Source organism: Glycine max, chromosome 6 (genome assembly GCF_000004515.6).
Source record: "Glycine max cultivar Williams 82 chromosome 6, Glycine_max_v4.0, whole genome shotgun sequence".
NCBI classification, from domain to species: Eukaryota; Viridiplantae; Streptophyta; class Magnoliopsida; order Fabales; family Fabaceae; genus Glycine; species Glycine max.
In genome coordinates, this window is record NC_038242.2 from 11,804,109 (window position 1) to 11,821,878 (window position 17,770).

General features: G+C 31.2%; 2 protein-coding genes and 1 long non-coding RNA gene across 3 annotated transcripts; 2 read left to right on the top strand and 1 right to left on the bottom strand.

The window, feature by feature from the left end:
• The first annotated feature begins 394 nt into the window (after positions 1-394).
• On the top strand, positions 395-2,436 carry LOC100790279 (peroxidase 52-like). The gene is given in 4 exon segments (NM_001254985.2): positions 395-666; positions 1,126-1,317; positions 1,440-1,605; positions 1,872-2,436. Coding segments are annotated over 4 exon segments (963 nt in total). The 5' UTR covers positions 395-453; the 3' UTR covers positions 2,264-2,436.
• A 3,457-nt stretch (positions 2,437-5,893) lies between these two features.
• Positions 5,894-8,007, top strand: LOC100790968 (uncharacterized). Its single transcript, XR_003267364.2, has 3 exons — positions 5,894-6,214; positions 6,315-6,379; positions 6,477-8,007. It is a non-coding gene; the product is annotated as an uncharacterized lncRNA (long non-coding RNA).
• A 6,715-nt stretch (positions 8,008-14,722) lies between these two features.
• On the bottom strand, positions 14,723-16,891 carry LBD26 (LBD domain-containing transcription factor). The gene is made up of 3 exons (XM_003526774.5): positions 16,618-16,891; positions 16,048-16,297; positions 14,723-15,912 (listed from the first exon to the last, which is right to left on the bottom strand). The coding sequence occupies exons 1-3, from the start codon at positions 16,629-16,631 to the stop codon at positions 15,508-15,510; spliced, it is 669 nt and encodes a 222-aa protein (XP_003526822.1). The 5' UTR covers positions 16,632-16,891; the 3' UTR covers positions 14,723-15,507.
• Positions 16,892-17,770: the final 879 nt, after the last annotated feature.

Here is a 17,770-nt window from a genome sequence, read left to right on the forward strand (position 1 = left end):
TGAATTAGTTACGGTTACCATAATACTTTTTTAATTAATAAAAATTGTTTAAGTTGATAAGAAATAATCTTATATCTCATACCCACATGAATTTAATTTTCACATGTGAAATTTTATTAATAAGTAATATATAAATATTTTTACAAATACTCTTTCAAACTTGAGACTTAACTTGATAAATTTTAGAATCTATCCCACTTAAACTTTCAAAATCATAATACCTTTTTGAAAATTCTTATAATAGCCAATTAAATTTCCCATCGAACTAACAACTTGTCCATATTCTACGTGGTAGGTTAGGCTACCTTTGAGACAAATTACCTTGAGACAAATGCAATTGAGAACCCTTCCTAGGGACCATTATAAATAGAGAACTTCCATTAACCGATAAACCACACCCTCTCAAGCAAACACAAACACTTGAAGTACTAAGTTAGTGTTTTTGAGCAAACTATGGCTTCGTTTTGTTCTAGATTGACCATTTGTTTGGCTCTGTTTGTCCTCATATTGGGGAGTGCCAATGCCCAACTTTCTACAAACTTCTACTACCATTCGTGTCCAAACCTCTTCTCCACTGTGAAATCCACAGTGCAATCTGCCATATCAAAGGAGACCCGCATGGGTGCTTCTCTCCTCCGCCTGTTCTTCCACGATTGCTTTGTCAATGTAATTTATATGCACCTTCTCAAACATACATATAAATATGCTAATCAGCATACCTATAGCTTCAGGCTTTTGCTTCTACCCCATGCATGCAGCAACTATGTTTTTTTTTTTTTTGTGATTCATCAACTAATTTTTTTGAACAACACAAGTTACTTTTATTTTAGATATCATCTGAGAAAATCTCGTCATACATAATCATGCCATGTGAACTGCTAACTCATTTAAAAAATTAAATCCTTTACTGTTTAGAACCTTCTTACTTCTTAGCTAGCTAACAAGTTAAAAATGATAATTTTTTTTTAAAAAAAGTTATTAAGAACCTTGGTGAGGATTAATATTTTTCATCTTATTTACTTGTAGCCTGCAACTTTTAAGTTTTTACTGCTTGATTCAAATTTTTGGTTTACCAAAAGAAAGGGAGGGCTGGAATATTTATGAATAAAACCTTAACAAATGCAGGGATGTGATGGTTCAATTCTATTGGATGACACATCAAGCTTCACCGGAGAGAAGAACGCAAACCCCAACAGGAACTCTGCTCGTGGATACGAGGTCATTGACAACATTAAATCAGCCGTGGAGAAAGCATGTCCAGGAGTTGTCTCCTGCGCAGATATCCTTGCCATAGCTGCCAGAGACTCTGTTCAGATCGTAAGTGGCCAAAAAACCAACAAAAACACATTAAACTAAATCATTAAATTAATTACTAATTTAGTACAACACATGCAAGAATGTGAATTTAAATGTTTTGTTGATTTTGATCATCATATTAGCTTGGAGGCCCTAGTTGGAATGTTAAAGTTGGAAGAAGAGACGCTAGAACTGCTAGCCAATCTGCTGCTAACAATGGCATCCCTCCACCCACTTCAAACCTTAACCAACTCATCTCAAGATTCAGCGCTCTTGGACTTTCCACCAAGGACTTGGTCGCCTTGTCCGGTACAAAACATATATCACATATTTTTCCAATTGATAATAACATTTCAATCATATAGTAAAATTTCTTAATTAATCAGGGATATGAGAAATGTTAGTCACACACTCAGTTGAAATTTATTGGAGATGACAACTTTTGTGGATTTCACATCAAATATTTAATGATTCTCTATTCTAATTTTGTATTTTTCAATAAACTTTAATCAATTACAGAAAATGTATTTGTAGCACTGCTAACATTGCATGTTATATAATTTTTCTTTCGTTAGGTGGTCACACAATTGGACAAGCAAGGTGCACAAACTTCAGAGCCCGCATCTACAACGAGAGCAACATAGACACCGCATTTGCAAGGACAAGGCAACAAAGCTGCCCAAGAACATCAGGGTCAGGGGACAATAATCTTGCAACGCTTGATCTTCAAACTCCAACCGAATTCGACAACTACTACTTCAAGAATCTTGTTCAGAAGAAGGGTCTCCTCCACTCTGATCAGCAACTGTTCAATGGTGGGTCCACCGACTCCATTGTGCGTGGCTACAGCACCAACCCGAGCTCCTTCTCCTCTGACTTCGCCGCCGCCATGATCAAGATGGGAGACATTAGTCCTCTCACTGGCTCCAACGGAGAAATCAGGAAGAATTGTAGAAGGATTAACTAATTACTAATTGAGTCTCCAATATTAAGGGTCCTACTACACATACGCAAGCAATTTAATTGTGTTTAATAAGTTGTTAAAACATGTTTTGGTTGTGTTTTGGATTCCGTGGTGGGTTAATTTCCTAGTGTAGTTGCTGTTATCAATGCCGTATACGTTAGTGTGTGTTCTACTTCCCTTTATTTTTGTCTCTTTTTTACTTTTCCTTGACTATATTGTAGGAAAAAAAATCCTTTATCAAGAATTTATCAAGAACAGAGTTTGCTTTTTTAATCTCCCCTTCATAACATTTCATCAGAATTCAGTTTTGCTTTTGCTTCTAAATTACGTTTATGTCAAGGATCATGGGTAAGGTATTATATACAGTACCCCTTGCATAGTCACGTTTGAAAAAATTATTCATACTTAGTTGACATCTCATAATCTTCTTGTTTGAAAAAAAATACTCATATCTATCCCATATTTGCTATATAAGTAACAATTTTAATTATCATTCTCTTCTCTTCTCATAAATCAATAAAAAATATTACTTAAAAATTGTTACAAATAAATTAAATATTTATTTTTAAATCATCCAACCATAAGTAATAACTAAACATTAAAAACATAATCATCCTTAACCATCAATATTTTATTTCTTAAACTTTATTAAATCTAACAATAAACTATAAGAACTAATTCTTAAACTTCAATAAGCAATACTATGTTTTAGTAATTAAATTAATAATTAATAAAATATATAATTATATATATAAGATATTTTAATTAAAACATTCATGTATAATATGTGTGGGTATGGACAGTTGAGTACTATAGTACTCATATTCAAACTCAAATCCAATCTCATTAAAATATTTAGTTTCAGTTCCATTTTGAATGAGGAGTATTTATTTTATCTATTTGTGAATATTTTTTGTGAGTATTCATTCAAATTTGAGTAGAATTATCATTCCTACTGTATGTTACTTTTTGAACTTACGATTTTCTTATAAAAAAATGTTTTTGAAACTTTTTCAGTTTTTTCTGTTTATTTTCTGACAAAATGCTAGTAATTTGTTTCAATTTGGTAAAACATGAATTTTCAATTTTATCAATTAATGTGTTTGGAAATATGTTTTATAACCTACGATTCACATCCAAGACGCATGTGAAAATCCTAAAAGCTATAACCAGTACCATCTACTTGATGTGAAAAATGACGGCTCTGGTCTTCTTCCAAACACGCTATAAATCATTCAAGTGTTCTCTTTTTTTTTTTTTATATTATGTTGGTTCAGGAAGTAGCCCCTCCACAAATGGGCCATAAAGAAAGGAGGAACTCTCCGAAAACTTTGTAATTTAGATGGTTTTGGAACCTTTAATCTTTTTTTAGGAGATTGGAACCTTTAATCTACTTGGACCAATAAATTAAAACACCTCATTTAGTGATGTATATGTCAGGTCTGTTTAGTTTATTAATTTCATCTTTTTATATTTCAATCCCTTTTGCATTTAAACTAATTTCTCCCTCCCTTACGTATCATTTTTAATATTTGGAGACATGTATTAATAAATACAATTAATATATTAAATTTTATTAAAAAAAAAAATAATTATTTTTGTCCTTTGAAAGGAAAGTATGTAGCGCTGATAAGTTTGTCTTGGAAAAATGAAAAAATAAACTTTAGTTCTCGAAAGTGGAAAAAATGAGACAAATTTGTTTCACAATTAACTTTCGTCAATTAACATTTAGGAGCTCATCACGTGACACATAGAGACGAAAATGTCATGAAATTGATACTCACATGGACATATGAGCTAAATTGCTGACAAATACTTCTATAAATTTAACAACTTATTGGTATTTTCTTCCGTCAATTATACAACTTACTTAAAAATATATCCACAGAATATGTAAACCTAATTATTTGACATCAACAACAAGATCCATGCACCAACAACATATTAGATTTAGAAGTTTATGATTTTGTTATTGCATGTGTTGTTGGTGCATGCATTTTGTTACTGATATCAACTAATTGGATTTATATTTCATGAATATATTTGTTAGTAAGTTTTATAATTGAAGGATGAAAATCTCAATGTTGTTAAATTATGAATGTATTTGTTAGTAACTTTAGTCCCTATGTCCATGTGAACATCAATTTTGTGGCATTTTTGCCCTTACATGTCACGCAGTTGAGTTTCTAAACATTAATGAACTAAAGTTAACGGTGAAACATATTTGTTTCACGTTTTACACTTTTGGAAATTAAATTTTTCCTTTTCATCTTTCTGAGACAGATTTGTCAATGTCACATATTTTCAAGAATGAAAATGATTATTTATTCAAAAAAATATACCTAACTTCCTAATATAATTAATTACCTGGCTCCAAAAATGTTATGTCAAGCAAGATCACGACAGATAAAAAGGTGGAAAGAATGAAATTGAAACACCCCTAATCTAATTCTAGCTCTGTCTTTGAGTTTGGATAGTTTGTTTTTTGTTTTTTTTAATCAGCAAATGTTACTATACAAGAATGTTAATTTTTTTTTAAAAGAGGATCAAACTCATGTTTTTTCTTAACCATCCAACTCAGTGTATGACATATCTCTCTTTGAGTTTGGAGAGTGTTTTGACATATTCCTCATTTCATCTTTCCATGACCCCTAATCTCCACACGTATCTTTCAAAATATAAGCTTATCTTTAGGGGTGTTCGTGGGCCAATTCGGGTTAGTTTTAGTCAAATTTAGGACCCAATCCAATCAAATTTGATCCAAAGGTTCAGTTCGATTTTCACATTTTTTTTAAAACTCAACTCAACCCATTCATGAACGATTTAATTTAATTCAAACCAACAAGTTAACCATTTAAATTTGATTTTTTTCTTCTTAGAACTACTATTTTATATCATGATTCATTTAAATATTCAATACAATTAATACAATATTATCAAATGTTTGAAAGTAGTAAAATTGATTCATTTAATATCATCAACATAATATTCTAAAATAGACCAATACAAATTAAAACAAAATATTCTTCAACGAAATTTATTATAATAGTCTGAATCACAACTATTTCATACAAATTAAATTCTTACATTAAGCTTTGCTAAAATTAGATTTGCTGCGACTAGATTTGCTACAATCAAATTTGTTGCAATTAGATTTGTTGAAACAAATGAACAAAATGTGATCCATTAATATTATAAACATGATAAAAAAATAAATATGTAAAAAGGTGAAATAAATAACAATGGATCAAAGTAATAGGAGTTTCAACACTAATAGCCCCAACAACTGCAGTTCTAGTACTTGGAGTTCCAATATTAACAGTATTTAAAGTCAAACCAAACAACTCTAAATTTTTTTATTGGTTTTGATCGGTTCGGTTCGATTCGATTTTAATCGTATCTATAAATCTAAACCCGTGACTCAACTTGTATATGAACGGTTTTAGCCGGTTCGGTTTTGACTCAAATAAATAAATGATCCAACCCAAACTGCTCGAATTGGTTTGAGTCAATTCGAATTCACGGATGATCTGTACCCGTAAACACTGATACTTATCTTTGATACCTATTCACATGGTGCCTTGAATATAATTAATTACCTTTAAAAGAGGTCACATGTGAGAGCTAAAATATGCCCTTAAGTTATTCTTCTTTGAGTCTTTCACATGCATTTCTGTTGTTTAGTTTCTTTTCATTTCTCTCCTTATAAGCAATAAAAGGGGTCAAAGCATATAACTTCACTTCAACTATAGATACTCTCCATCTCAAAAAATGGGTGGTATTATAGCTGGCCATCTTCCTCTAATAGTTATGATAGGTTTGCAAATTCACTATGCAGCACTTAACATCTTCACAAGAGCAGTTCTGTTAGACGGGTTGAGTACAGTAGTCTTTGTAGTGTACGGGCACGGCATAGCCACTGTCTTTGGCGCCTATGTTACTCTCTCCTAAGAGGTAATAATTAGACCACTTTTCAATTCTTCCTCTCATTAGCACACTCTCATCCTTATTTAATCATTCACATAGTCACATACATGCTTGCTTTTGATGACAGGAGACAATAAAGAGTTTATTGGGATTCAGAAGCTTCTCTTTGATGTTTGTGACTGCTCTTGTTGGGTACAGTTTGCCAAAATCATTTGTAACATAATTAACATGCTGTTGCTTTTGTGACCAAAAAAATTAAAAACTTACCCTAATTTTTTTTTCCTTGCAGAATCACAGTAAATCAGAATGCATAATTTAGAGGTTTATATTATGCATCTTCTAGTGCAGCTACCGCAATGAGTAATCTGACACCTGCATTAACGTTTGTAATTGCAACAATTGTAGGGTAATGGCTCTGACTCGTGAGCACATACATGCAGTCTTCAAATATGACAAAAAAAATTAATTAAATCACGAATTACTTAAGCTAAAATAGAATATAATTAACAGTGCCGCAGTAAATCATAATTTTTGCTAACATTTGTTTTCTTAGCATGGAATTGAATGAGTTAGATTTGAAAAATTGATCTACGAGGCTTAAGAAGCCTGGCCAAAATACTAGGGACAGTTTGTTGTGGGAGTGGAGCCTTGACCATGACATTGATCAAAGGACAGAAGATGTTACACATTGAGCTCCTTCCAGCTTCTATGCATCTCACTAGCAATGGAGGTGAGGATTATTGACTGCTGGGTTGTCTATTGCTCTTAGCAAGTAGTTTTTTTTGGGCATGTTGGATGATCCTGCAGGTAAATTACCATATATCTACTTTCTCTTTTATTACATTTCCATCCCATTATTGTTATTTCTATCTTTATTTTTCATCACATCATTTACGTACCATTTTTCATAAAAACCAGAATAATTTTGGATGATTCTTTTCTCCATCAGTGGGGATCTGACTAAACTTCAACTGAACAGGTACCAATTGCTTCATGCTGTCCAGACCATTTATTATCAACCTTCGGGATGTGTCTCTTCTTTCTTCATCTTTCTTTGTGTGTTTCTAAACTTTAACTATTGATTTAAAAAATAAATGTTTCAAAATCTTTAGTTTTTTTCTCAAAATAATTATTTGAATAAAGATGGGTGATCATCTCTATTCTAGTTGACATCCAAAAAGATTAAAAGAGAGAGAAATAATAAGTGTTAATATTATAGATGTGATGGATAATATCACGTGAAAATGTAATAGGATAAAGATATATAGAAAAATAATGTGTTAATGAGTTAATTTAGAGAGATAAAGAATTTAAGTTTAATTAATCTTTATTATTTTATGAAATAAGGAACTCGAACAGCGGTTAGCTTCTTTGCTCAATCATGGTGCATCTCAAAAAGAGGTTTCCTATACACCAGAGAAGGGTCATATTAAGGAGAGAGAGACTCATTTGACAGCAAAAAATAGTTACAAAACATTGAGAGAGAAATGAGAGAAAAAATCATTGTGATCTTCGCACACCCACCGAAGAGTGTTTTTAAGATTTCAATTATGGATTTGTTCACCATTGGATTGAGCTCATTTTTGGACAGCAGGTTCTACATACATGATGTTTTAAATTGTTCGGTTAGATAGTCAAAAAAATATCTGGAGAGATATAAGTATTTCACATTTTCTGCTATATATTTTAGGGTTTTATCTTCTTGTATTTATTGAACCAATTGTGGGTATGTTTTGATTTGGCTGTTTGTAGTCCATTTGAGTACACTTGTTGGAGAATTTCTTGTATCTTTATTGATTATAGTGAAGTTATTTCTTTGATCTAGACGACCCGTGATTTTTACCTTTGCATTGAGAGATTTTGCATGTTAAACAAATTATGTCTCTTGTGTGTTTTTGATTTCTATTTTGTTCTCTATATTTTATTGGTGCTTCTCATAAGTTCTTGTAAATTTAGAAAATTTATTTTCGCGGCCTATTATATAAGGTAATACACTATTATTTTTATCCCATTTATATTATACTTTGTTCATATGAATAAACTCAAACAATATTATATATATGTTTGGCCTAATCACATGCACAACTCATTTTTAGTTTGATAGGCGCTGTTGGAGTTATTGTTGGTTTATATATTGTGCTTTGGGGTAAAACCAAAGAGTGTGCAGAGATTAAACAATAGGCACCGCAATCAAACTCGCAAGATGAAGACACAAGGAGTAGAATAGATTTGGAAGAACCGCTTCTGTCAGAGAAGTCTGAACATGCAGCGGAAGCAGAGAGAAAGGTGTAGCATCTGAAGCACCGATACTTAAATTTGTTTTATGTATCAAATACGTATTTGATATCCATGATACTTCATCAGTATGTCCAACATGTGCCGGTGAAGTATCAAGCCTTTAAAAATAGTGATGAAAACATAATAATAGAAAGAAAAAAATAGTGACGAAAATTCAATATAATTACATATTACTATATGAGCTATAAAAGCATATACAATATACAAAATAAAAACATGTCTCGGATATCCATCGATCACAGGTGTACCTAACTATAACAAAAGAAGTTTTATTCAAGCTCATGGCCTTGGACTAATGGTAATTATGTAAAAGTGATAATATGTCTTGTGAGAAAAAGTAAGAATTGATTTTTGTTTCCTTGCATATCATTTTCTTACCAAACAATCCATCCTTCCGATTTTGTCAAGTAAATTAAGATGTCACCGTATCTCGGGATGGAGGGAAGGATAAGCTAGAGTAGTCTCTAATCCAATAAATTAGAAGCGATCTCTAATCTCTGACCCAAAACTTAAAAAAATTGTCCCTACTAAAAACATACTTTCGGTCAAAGTCAAATCAAAGCTTGGTAAGAGGCAGCCTTAAGCACCTCATACAAACAGTAATACATTTTAATTATATAAAAAATTAAAATTAGTGAAATAGAATAAACCCATTCCATTCTGTTTACTTTTGAGCTACGTGGTCATAATCAGGTTTTAAAATTTGAAACAGAGGAATCCTGAGTTAATTAATAATAATTTTTCTTGTGGTTGACTGAGTAAATGATTCTGCGTCAGCTTGTGTGGATTCGATAGTCTATAAGACTAGTCATAGTTAGAATTGGGTCACTTTAGCCCAAAAAACTCGGGCTTTGATATTAACTTGTAGACTTTCTGGACAAGAAGGAGAAGGCTAGTAGTTGTAGCCTAGTACAAAGCGGGCAACAAGAAAGTGAAAAAAATTAAGAGAAAATGAAAGGAAAGTGTAATTAACAAGACTTTACTTTCTGTATGCTCTCTAAAAAAATTCTGTATGTTTGCATTGTTGTTAGGATGGATTCTAGGGTGAGGGACCTCAAATTCTCAACTATGGTATCATAGATATAGATCTTTTAAAGTTAGTCATCTTCTCAAATTCTCATAAGAGAGAATAAATTTATCTTAACGTATAACATTTATTATAAAGTAATTAAAGATATTTAGATAAAATAATTAATACAAGAGGTAACTTCAAAAGAATTTTATAAAATTTTTTTAGAAAAAGAATCTTATATTTAAGGAGAAAGATAGTATTAATTTTTATTTTTTACTTAAAATTTCTTTGTACTTTTTTTTTGTTTTTTAGAAACTTTTTTTTTTGTCTATCCTACCACTCTTGGCTAGTGATGCCTAGTTCTTTCTTTTACGTCCTCCGCTCTCACACCCAAAAAATGACAACATGCATGCAAAGTTAAGTTTTATTCATAAATAATATATTTAACGAAATTTTAATTAATTTACGTTCAGACATATATAGCTTTAAGTCTCAAACCATAATTTGTACAGAAGTGAAGAAAGATATATACTTTTTTGTTGAGTCAAACAATAACTTGTAAATTTATATTACACAAACATTCAACTTATAGCTTAACTTTGTAAAACAAAATTGTACCTTAATTTACACTGATTTATATGTCTTTAAGAATTAGTGTGATACTGAAGTTGGAAAACTCTTGGACCAAGCCAACTTATTCCTTGTCTATACTCCTATCCTATGCATGCACGTTCTAGGTAAAGTCCTACAAAATATGGCAAAAGATTTGTTGTCAAAGTAAGGGCGTTCACTTATTTCTTCAGTTCTTTTTTACTAGAGCCAGGACGGGCTTCCTAGTGCATCCTGCCTTTCTACTTAAGATTTTTTTAAAATTATTTTATATTTTAAGTGTACCTGTATTTTGTTGATTTCCTTTGACTTTGGAGCGTTGCAAAACCATCCAAAGGATGGTGCTGATCCCCGTACATACCAAGTCTTCGGATTTAAAAATACACATTTAGGATAGACTGGACACAACTCACTTTAGTAATTTAATTAATAATTAAGTCGACGTAGTTAATTAGAAATGTTTTATTATATTGAGTACTTATCCTATATACATATCTCTCCACAAATTACCCTTTAAACATTAAGAATAAGTTTAATATATCTGTAGAGCGTATAGACTATATGACCTAGTTTCAAATATATGCATGCACAAGCCTATGTACTTTTTTTTTTTTTTCTGTCTTCATTTGATCTTCTAAGCCATCTCAATCTTCATCCAAAACAAATATTATACGGAAAAGGATATCACTCTTTCACGATTCAGACCATATTGCATCCTTTACGTCCTAATATAAAACAAATTAACAATCATTTTCTTTGACTTTATGTTGCACAAGAATTTATTTTGATCAATTCCCTATTAGGTGATTGCCCACATGCCACATGAAATTTTGTGGCTATAGATATTATAATATATACTCAGACATTAACTGATTAACATACCTACATAATATACTTATTACATTTTATAATTAATTAAAATTTAAAAAACTCGAATACTTTTTAATTAAATGAATTAATTCTTTATAATATTTTATAATTAAGTTAGCGCACGTGACATTGAGTTTTATTGTTTCAATAAATTTATGCTTTTAATCAATGCTTTATCTATTAGTTTTCCATTAAATATTAGTAGTTTTTCATCATTTAATATTAGATTTATAATAGCATTCATTGTTTTTATTTGTCAAATAAACACATAAGTTATATTCAAGTTAGAATATGTGTTAAGAGAGTTTCTTGAAGGGTTTCTTAAGTATATAATTTCTTTTCCAATGAAGTAAATTTATGTGGCAAAGAGAGTTTTTTAAAACTAAAATATGTATTTTCTGTAAGAAATTGTTTCTTAATAATAAAAATACAGTACATTATACTTGTATTTCCTATGTTTTTTTTTTCAAATTACACCCGACGCTCCTTCTTTTTTGCACCCTACAAAAAGTCTCTTAATTGTTTAGCTCACATTACACTAAGACCCTCCCTCTTAAACACTGTTTAATAATTTAATAGAAAGTGGCAAATGCTGGTCATATGACTTTTAATGAAAATTTATGTCTAAAATATATTCATCTTCTTCCTCTTAACTCCATAAAAGACTTGACACCATTTTCAACCTCAAAATATTTTAACACTCTTCCTTCTTTTTCTTTTTTCTCTAATTGGACGTGAACCTAACTTTTTGTTGGACGTGAACTCGCCTTGTTGGTACACATGTGTTAACACCCTTCCTTCTTCTTCTTCCTTTTAGTTCAATTTTTTTTGGTATGTGTTGGGTCGTTTGGTTGCTGCATTTTTGTTGGACATGTTTTCAGCAATGTCTTGATTGAATATGATCATTTGTTTCAAATTTTAGTGTTTTGCTATTCCATTTGTGTTTTTTTATTCATTTCTTTGAAATATTTATTTTCGATGGCTAGGTGATTGATATAATGTCTTAATCAAGAGTTGTATCTTCTGTTGGTAATAATAAAGTAAGAGTCAAATATTAAAGGAAAAATTGTTATTGCCTTAAGAAAGGTCCATTCATAGATCAATTGTTAATTTATTATTGAGTATTTAACAAAGATGTTAGAACAATTTCGTCTGCTCATATATTTCAATTAACGTTAGTTAACAACGTTAACAGAAGGGGTAAAAGTAATGTAAAAAAAGGGAGGGGTATCAAGTGTAATTTGAGAACAATACATGGAATGCAAGTATAACAAAGATGTTAAGACAATTTCGTCTGTTCACATATTTCAATTGACGTTACTTAACAATGTTAACAGAAGAAAAAGAAAAGTAATTTTAAAAAAAAAGGAAACAGTATCGAGTGTAATTTGAGAAAAACACAAGAAACACAAGTGTAATTTACTCTTATATAAAACATGTTTAAGTTAAACTCACCATAACTTTTTTTTTAATAATGCTTTTATCGATCTTTTCTATTTTTTTTATAAATGATTTTAAAAATATATAAATATATGTATGCATAATTTGATAACTCGATCAATACTAAATTAGAATTGATTATCCAAGCTCATTATCTAATCCATCTCTAGACCATATATAATTTTCCAGCAACACAAGTAAAGCAGAGCTCTAACTACTTATTACTATTGTACTAAAATAATATGCATTCTATAACGTTTAAATCAACATAATGATTGTCTTAATTAATAATCTTAAATTCGAATTAAAAAATTGCATTAAAATTTAATAAGGAGAAGTTTATTACTTTTAGTGATATTACCTAATTTCTCATATGATGGATCAAACTAAAAAAAAAAACAATGTACTACTTCCCCTATAGTTACTTTAATTTAAAAAAGAAAAGTTAAGATCCAAATCAAGCTTTTATACAGTGGACTGAAAAATCTGGTCGCCCAATCAGCATTGATAAAATAAAAATAATATTGTTTGTCAACATATAATGTTGGCAATAGCAAGAGTTGAGTGAGATCCAAGTATGCATGCTCACTGAATATAGCTTAATCTTGGAATCCCCTCTCTCACACATGCATCGATTATGAATTCGAGAACACAGAAATAAATGATGCAGCGAAACCTTTCTCAATCCAGGATCAACCCCAGCTAATAATACATTTCATTAAATTAACCATAGTATACTCAACGACATCAATCATGAATTTCAATGAGGCCAAAAAATACCTTAGTTAAGTTTTGAAATGGTAAAAAGAAGGATCACAAATTTGTTCAAATTAATATAAGTAGTGATGATTGGGCTATGCCAACACAAGGAAGATGCCGCGAGTTGAAGCAATCATGACATGGGACCAATACATGTCACATCTCTATATATATTATACGGGTTCTAAGTTTTAAATTAAATTAGATTCAATAGCAATAATATGTACATGAGTGGTTTTGCGCATCATGCAGAAAAAGAAAGGTCTAAAATAAGTGCAAGTCTTTTTCTTTATATTTCTTGCTTATACGACTAAGACTTCCTCTTCGCGCTCGACTAACTGAAATCCTCACGCCAAGGAAACTCACTCTTTAGAAATTAAATAGCTGGCAATGGAGTATGACCATCCAACAAATACGTAATCAAATTTCTACTTTAATTTCACCTATTAAACCCTTTTGCTTTTTCTAATTATTATTTTTATACATATGTTTTCAACTTAAATTGCATTGCTTCATACTCTCTGCCTTTGTTTATATGCTCTCAAATTGCACTCATAAAATAAGCACAAAAAGATACCATCTGCAATTTCTATAGAATTAATGAAACATGCAGCATATATATAGGACAAAAATAAACCGATGTGTCAATATTCGATCGTTTATTTCTCGATCAAACGATGCCGTTCACTACAAAGCATGAAAAAGAAAAGGTCTTTTAATTAAGGATTTTAAGTTAAGAAAATGTATCGAAAATATATGGTATTTTCCTGTCATTTATGTACAAAAAAATTATCATTTTATTTTTATTTTATTTCTCTCTCTCTCTCTCTCTCTCTCTTTATATATATATATATATATATATATATATATATATATATATATATATAACAACATTTGTTTTTTAACCATTTTTTAATACAAAATACTATGAAATAAAAAAATAACAATTTTTTCTAAAACTAAATGTGATATACTAGTATTTAATATGTTATGTTCTTTGGGGTCAATATTCGGTCCCTTATATTTCAGTGCTAATTATAAAATAAATCAATTCCGTCATAATGAGGGAAATTAAAGAAATTAAATCACGAATGCGTCGGCGTGTGCAATTCAATTAACATATTTTTTGATAGTAAACCATGTAAGCTATTAATTTGAACTATGAAGTTCAACTAACATTTAAAGAAACTGAAGATGAGAGATCCATTACCGATCGATGATGAGTCACATCATATATTCCAAAGCAATAAAACATAAAATGAGAATGTCTTAACATTGGTGGCTCCCTCAGCTAATCAAAAAATTTATGCGGAGGTGAATGTAAGAATCTAACATTAAATTCCTCATCCATCTTTTTTCTTCTCTTAGGTGTATGCGTGTATCTTGATATGAGTTCTGTGCTACTTTGATATAGGTTAAAATCTTAAGAATTTTCTCCATCAAACCATGCATATCCAAGGTAAAACGAAAATGAAAATTAAGGGGAAAAATATCTACAGTAATACTCATTACTCAATTCTCAAGCTAGTTAGCAATATATCAGCGACTACTACAAAGGACAGTAATTAATATAATATAGTTATGACTGTATAATACAAATGATACAACTTGACGTAAAATTATGCTACCCAATTTCCATATATATAAACGAAATTTCTCAGAATAGTTAAGTCTGACTCAACATGGTGAAGATCACACAAGCATACCTTTTGTCTCCCGCAACTTCAGACAGCAAACTCAGATACTTCAGTGGCACAGATTAACATGCCTAAGAAATGTTATGGTCACGAACCACAGTCGTCACGTGCAAAATTAATTCTACCAACAATACCAGTGATTCCCTCCTCCCACCCTTAATTTGCTATGTTTCCCATACCAAGTTGATCAAATATCATCAATGGAATATAAAACCAAGTTTCTCTTTTCCCCCTTTATTGTCCTTTGCTTCTTAAAATAATGAAGGGAAAATTGGCATAAGTATATATCAAGTTGGCATTGTGTCTAAATCGGTTGTACTTGAGGCTGGGGAAGAAATACAGTAGTTAATCATTACAGGATCAAGGAGCAATTAATTTCCAATATGATAGTAGCTTTAATTAGCTTAAAAAAGGTGTGGAAGAAAATAAAAGTTTAACCAACCATATATCAAGGGGAAGTTTTGGGCATATTAATCATATGGATTAAGATAATAAAAAGAAAGAAAAAAAGCATACAGCCGGGGCATGACAACATTCAGTATCAATACTCTCCTTTTCTTTACTTACTTTATTCCACCTTGATGCATCTTAAGAGAGAAATAAATGGAATAATTATTTTTAGGCTGCAAATTTTATCAACCAAAATAGGAGATATTATCACTTGAAATTGTGGTATAAGTGGTGGGATCCCTATGTTGGATGTATATGGAAGAGGAGGGGGAAGTTAGAGGAAGAGGAAGAGAAGGAGGAGGAGGAGGAGGTGGTGGTGGAGGAGGTGGCGGCGGTGGAGCAGCAATTGAAACAGCCCCAGATGAAGGGAGCATTCCAACATGATGAGAGGAGGGTATCATGTTAGCTTCCCTGAGTTTGTATTTAAGTATTTCACCTCTCACTGCATTAAGTTCAGCTTGTAAAGATTGTACTTGCTGTTGCAAAGCAGAAATTGCACCCATGCATCCATACACAGGATCTCTTAGCCTCACATTAGCCTCATAAACTAGACTATTTGCAGCATCAGCTCTTTGACACTCTGGTACTTCCTACAACACATTGTCGAAGAAATTATATGATATGATTAAAATCTATAATAAGTGGAATACATGTTATATGATATGGTTAATTAAATAACTAGCTAGCTAGTGTTATTTATGTGTACCGTGTGTGTGTATATTTACCATGAGCATCTTTGAGACGTTGCTGGCACCAAAGACTTTGTGGACAGAAGCAAACTTTTGAGGCTCATGGGGAGAGAAATATGGAGAAAAGGGACATTCTTGGGCACATCTTCTTCTCAACAACTTACATGCTGCACAAGGGGTGATAGTATTTAGGGTTCCTGGAGGGCCTAACATGTGTCTTCTTCCCATTTGAGATGAAACATCTCTTTCCCTCTTGATCTTCTTCCCTATCTCATCAAATCTCTCCCTACAGTAGTAGTAAGCATGAAGAAACTTAGCAGGCCTCATTCACAAAAAACAAATTAATTATCAAATATCCTTTTTTTTTTTTCTATCAAGGGATATGATATGACACGCTTAATTTGTACTTTTATCAACATATGAATTTAGAAAATTGAGGACTCAAAACATTGTCGTATGGCATCCTCTATGTTGTTTGAAAAAAATAATATTTGTCATAATTGAAGAAGTTTCAAGCTAGCTGGCTGGGAAGGAATATATATAAAACATATAGAGCACTGTATAAGAAGTTTAAGAGATGGAAAAGAGATTTTTGTGTGCTATTACCTTTCTCTGGACATTCAAGCATGCCCTCTGATTATGAAGTAGGAGTCACCTTGGGAGAGAATAGAGAGAGGTGCTAGCTAGAGAGTCCAGAAGTGAAGAAGAAAGGAAAATAGGGGTAGAAAATGAGTGTGCTTAAAAGGCAAGGTATACACAAGGACAAATAGTCCAGCTATATTTAATTTTTTAGAAGAAAAAAAAGGGTTATTTTATATGGAGAGAGAAATAGAAAGCAAGTCGAGAGAAAGAGTGATATATATATGGGAGAAGAAGCTTGTTGTTTTGGTTTGTTGCTAATGTTTAAACTTTAAACCTCTCTGATTTATGTACGAGGATTTCAGGAATTATGGAATACTATTATTATGAAATTAAGCTGAATAGGTTATTAATTCTTCTCAGGAAAAAAAAATCAAGAATAGTTCATGGAGAGGAAAAGATTGAGAAAAATATTTTTTTTTAGAAGAATATATCGTTTATGTTTTACAAATGCCAGCTCAATGACTGCTTACTCACGTGTGAGTTCTTAAATGTGTTTGACTTTCTTAATCAACTTTCTGATTCAATTGCCGCCATGCATGTGGTTCTTGCTTCTTATTGAGGGCAGGTCTATCGAAGTGGCAGTCTTTTTATGCTCACATATATATAATATTATCAATAATTTGAGTATGTTTGTGTTAATATCATCTTATTGACTGGGGCATAAATAACTTCATTCGTAGATTGTTTATTCAAGTGATTAGCCATTAAACAAACATTAAACCAGTTGCAGTTACCACAATTTAAAATGTTCGTATCTTTTGTCAAATTTAAAATAGGTCATATTCAGATCGGAATATGCTATATAGTTGGTCTTCTTTTGAAGAAAAATCTGTATTATTATTATACAGTACATCCAATCACCGTGTGGAAACCGCAAGCTGACCCTTAAACATGACAGTGCAGACTCTATCACTCACCCCATTATAGTAGTCCTCAACAACTACACCTCTTGATATATATCTTGTTAATGCGGATTTAAACTATATAAACATATATAATTTTAAAAATATTACATGAACACTCCTAACACCCATTGAATATCTAAAGAGAGAGAAATATATATTAATTTAATAAGATGTATGATGTGATAAAAAAAAGAAAAAAATAAGATTTATTG

Excerpts from the sequence above, each read along its gene's own strand:
- LBD26 (XM_003526774.5), bottom strand. Across the intron at positions 15,913-16,047 it reads ACGTCTCAAAGATGCTCATG|GAAGTACCAGAGTGTCAAAG; the intron begins GTAAATATACAC and ends AATGTGTTGTAG.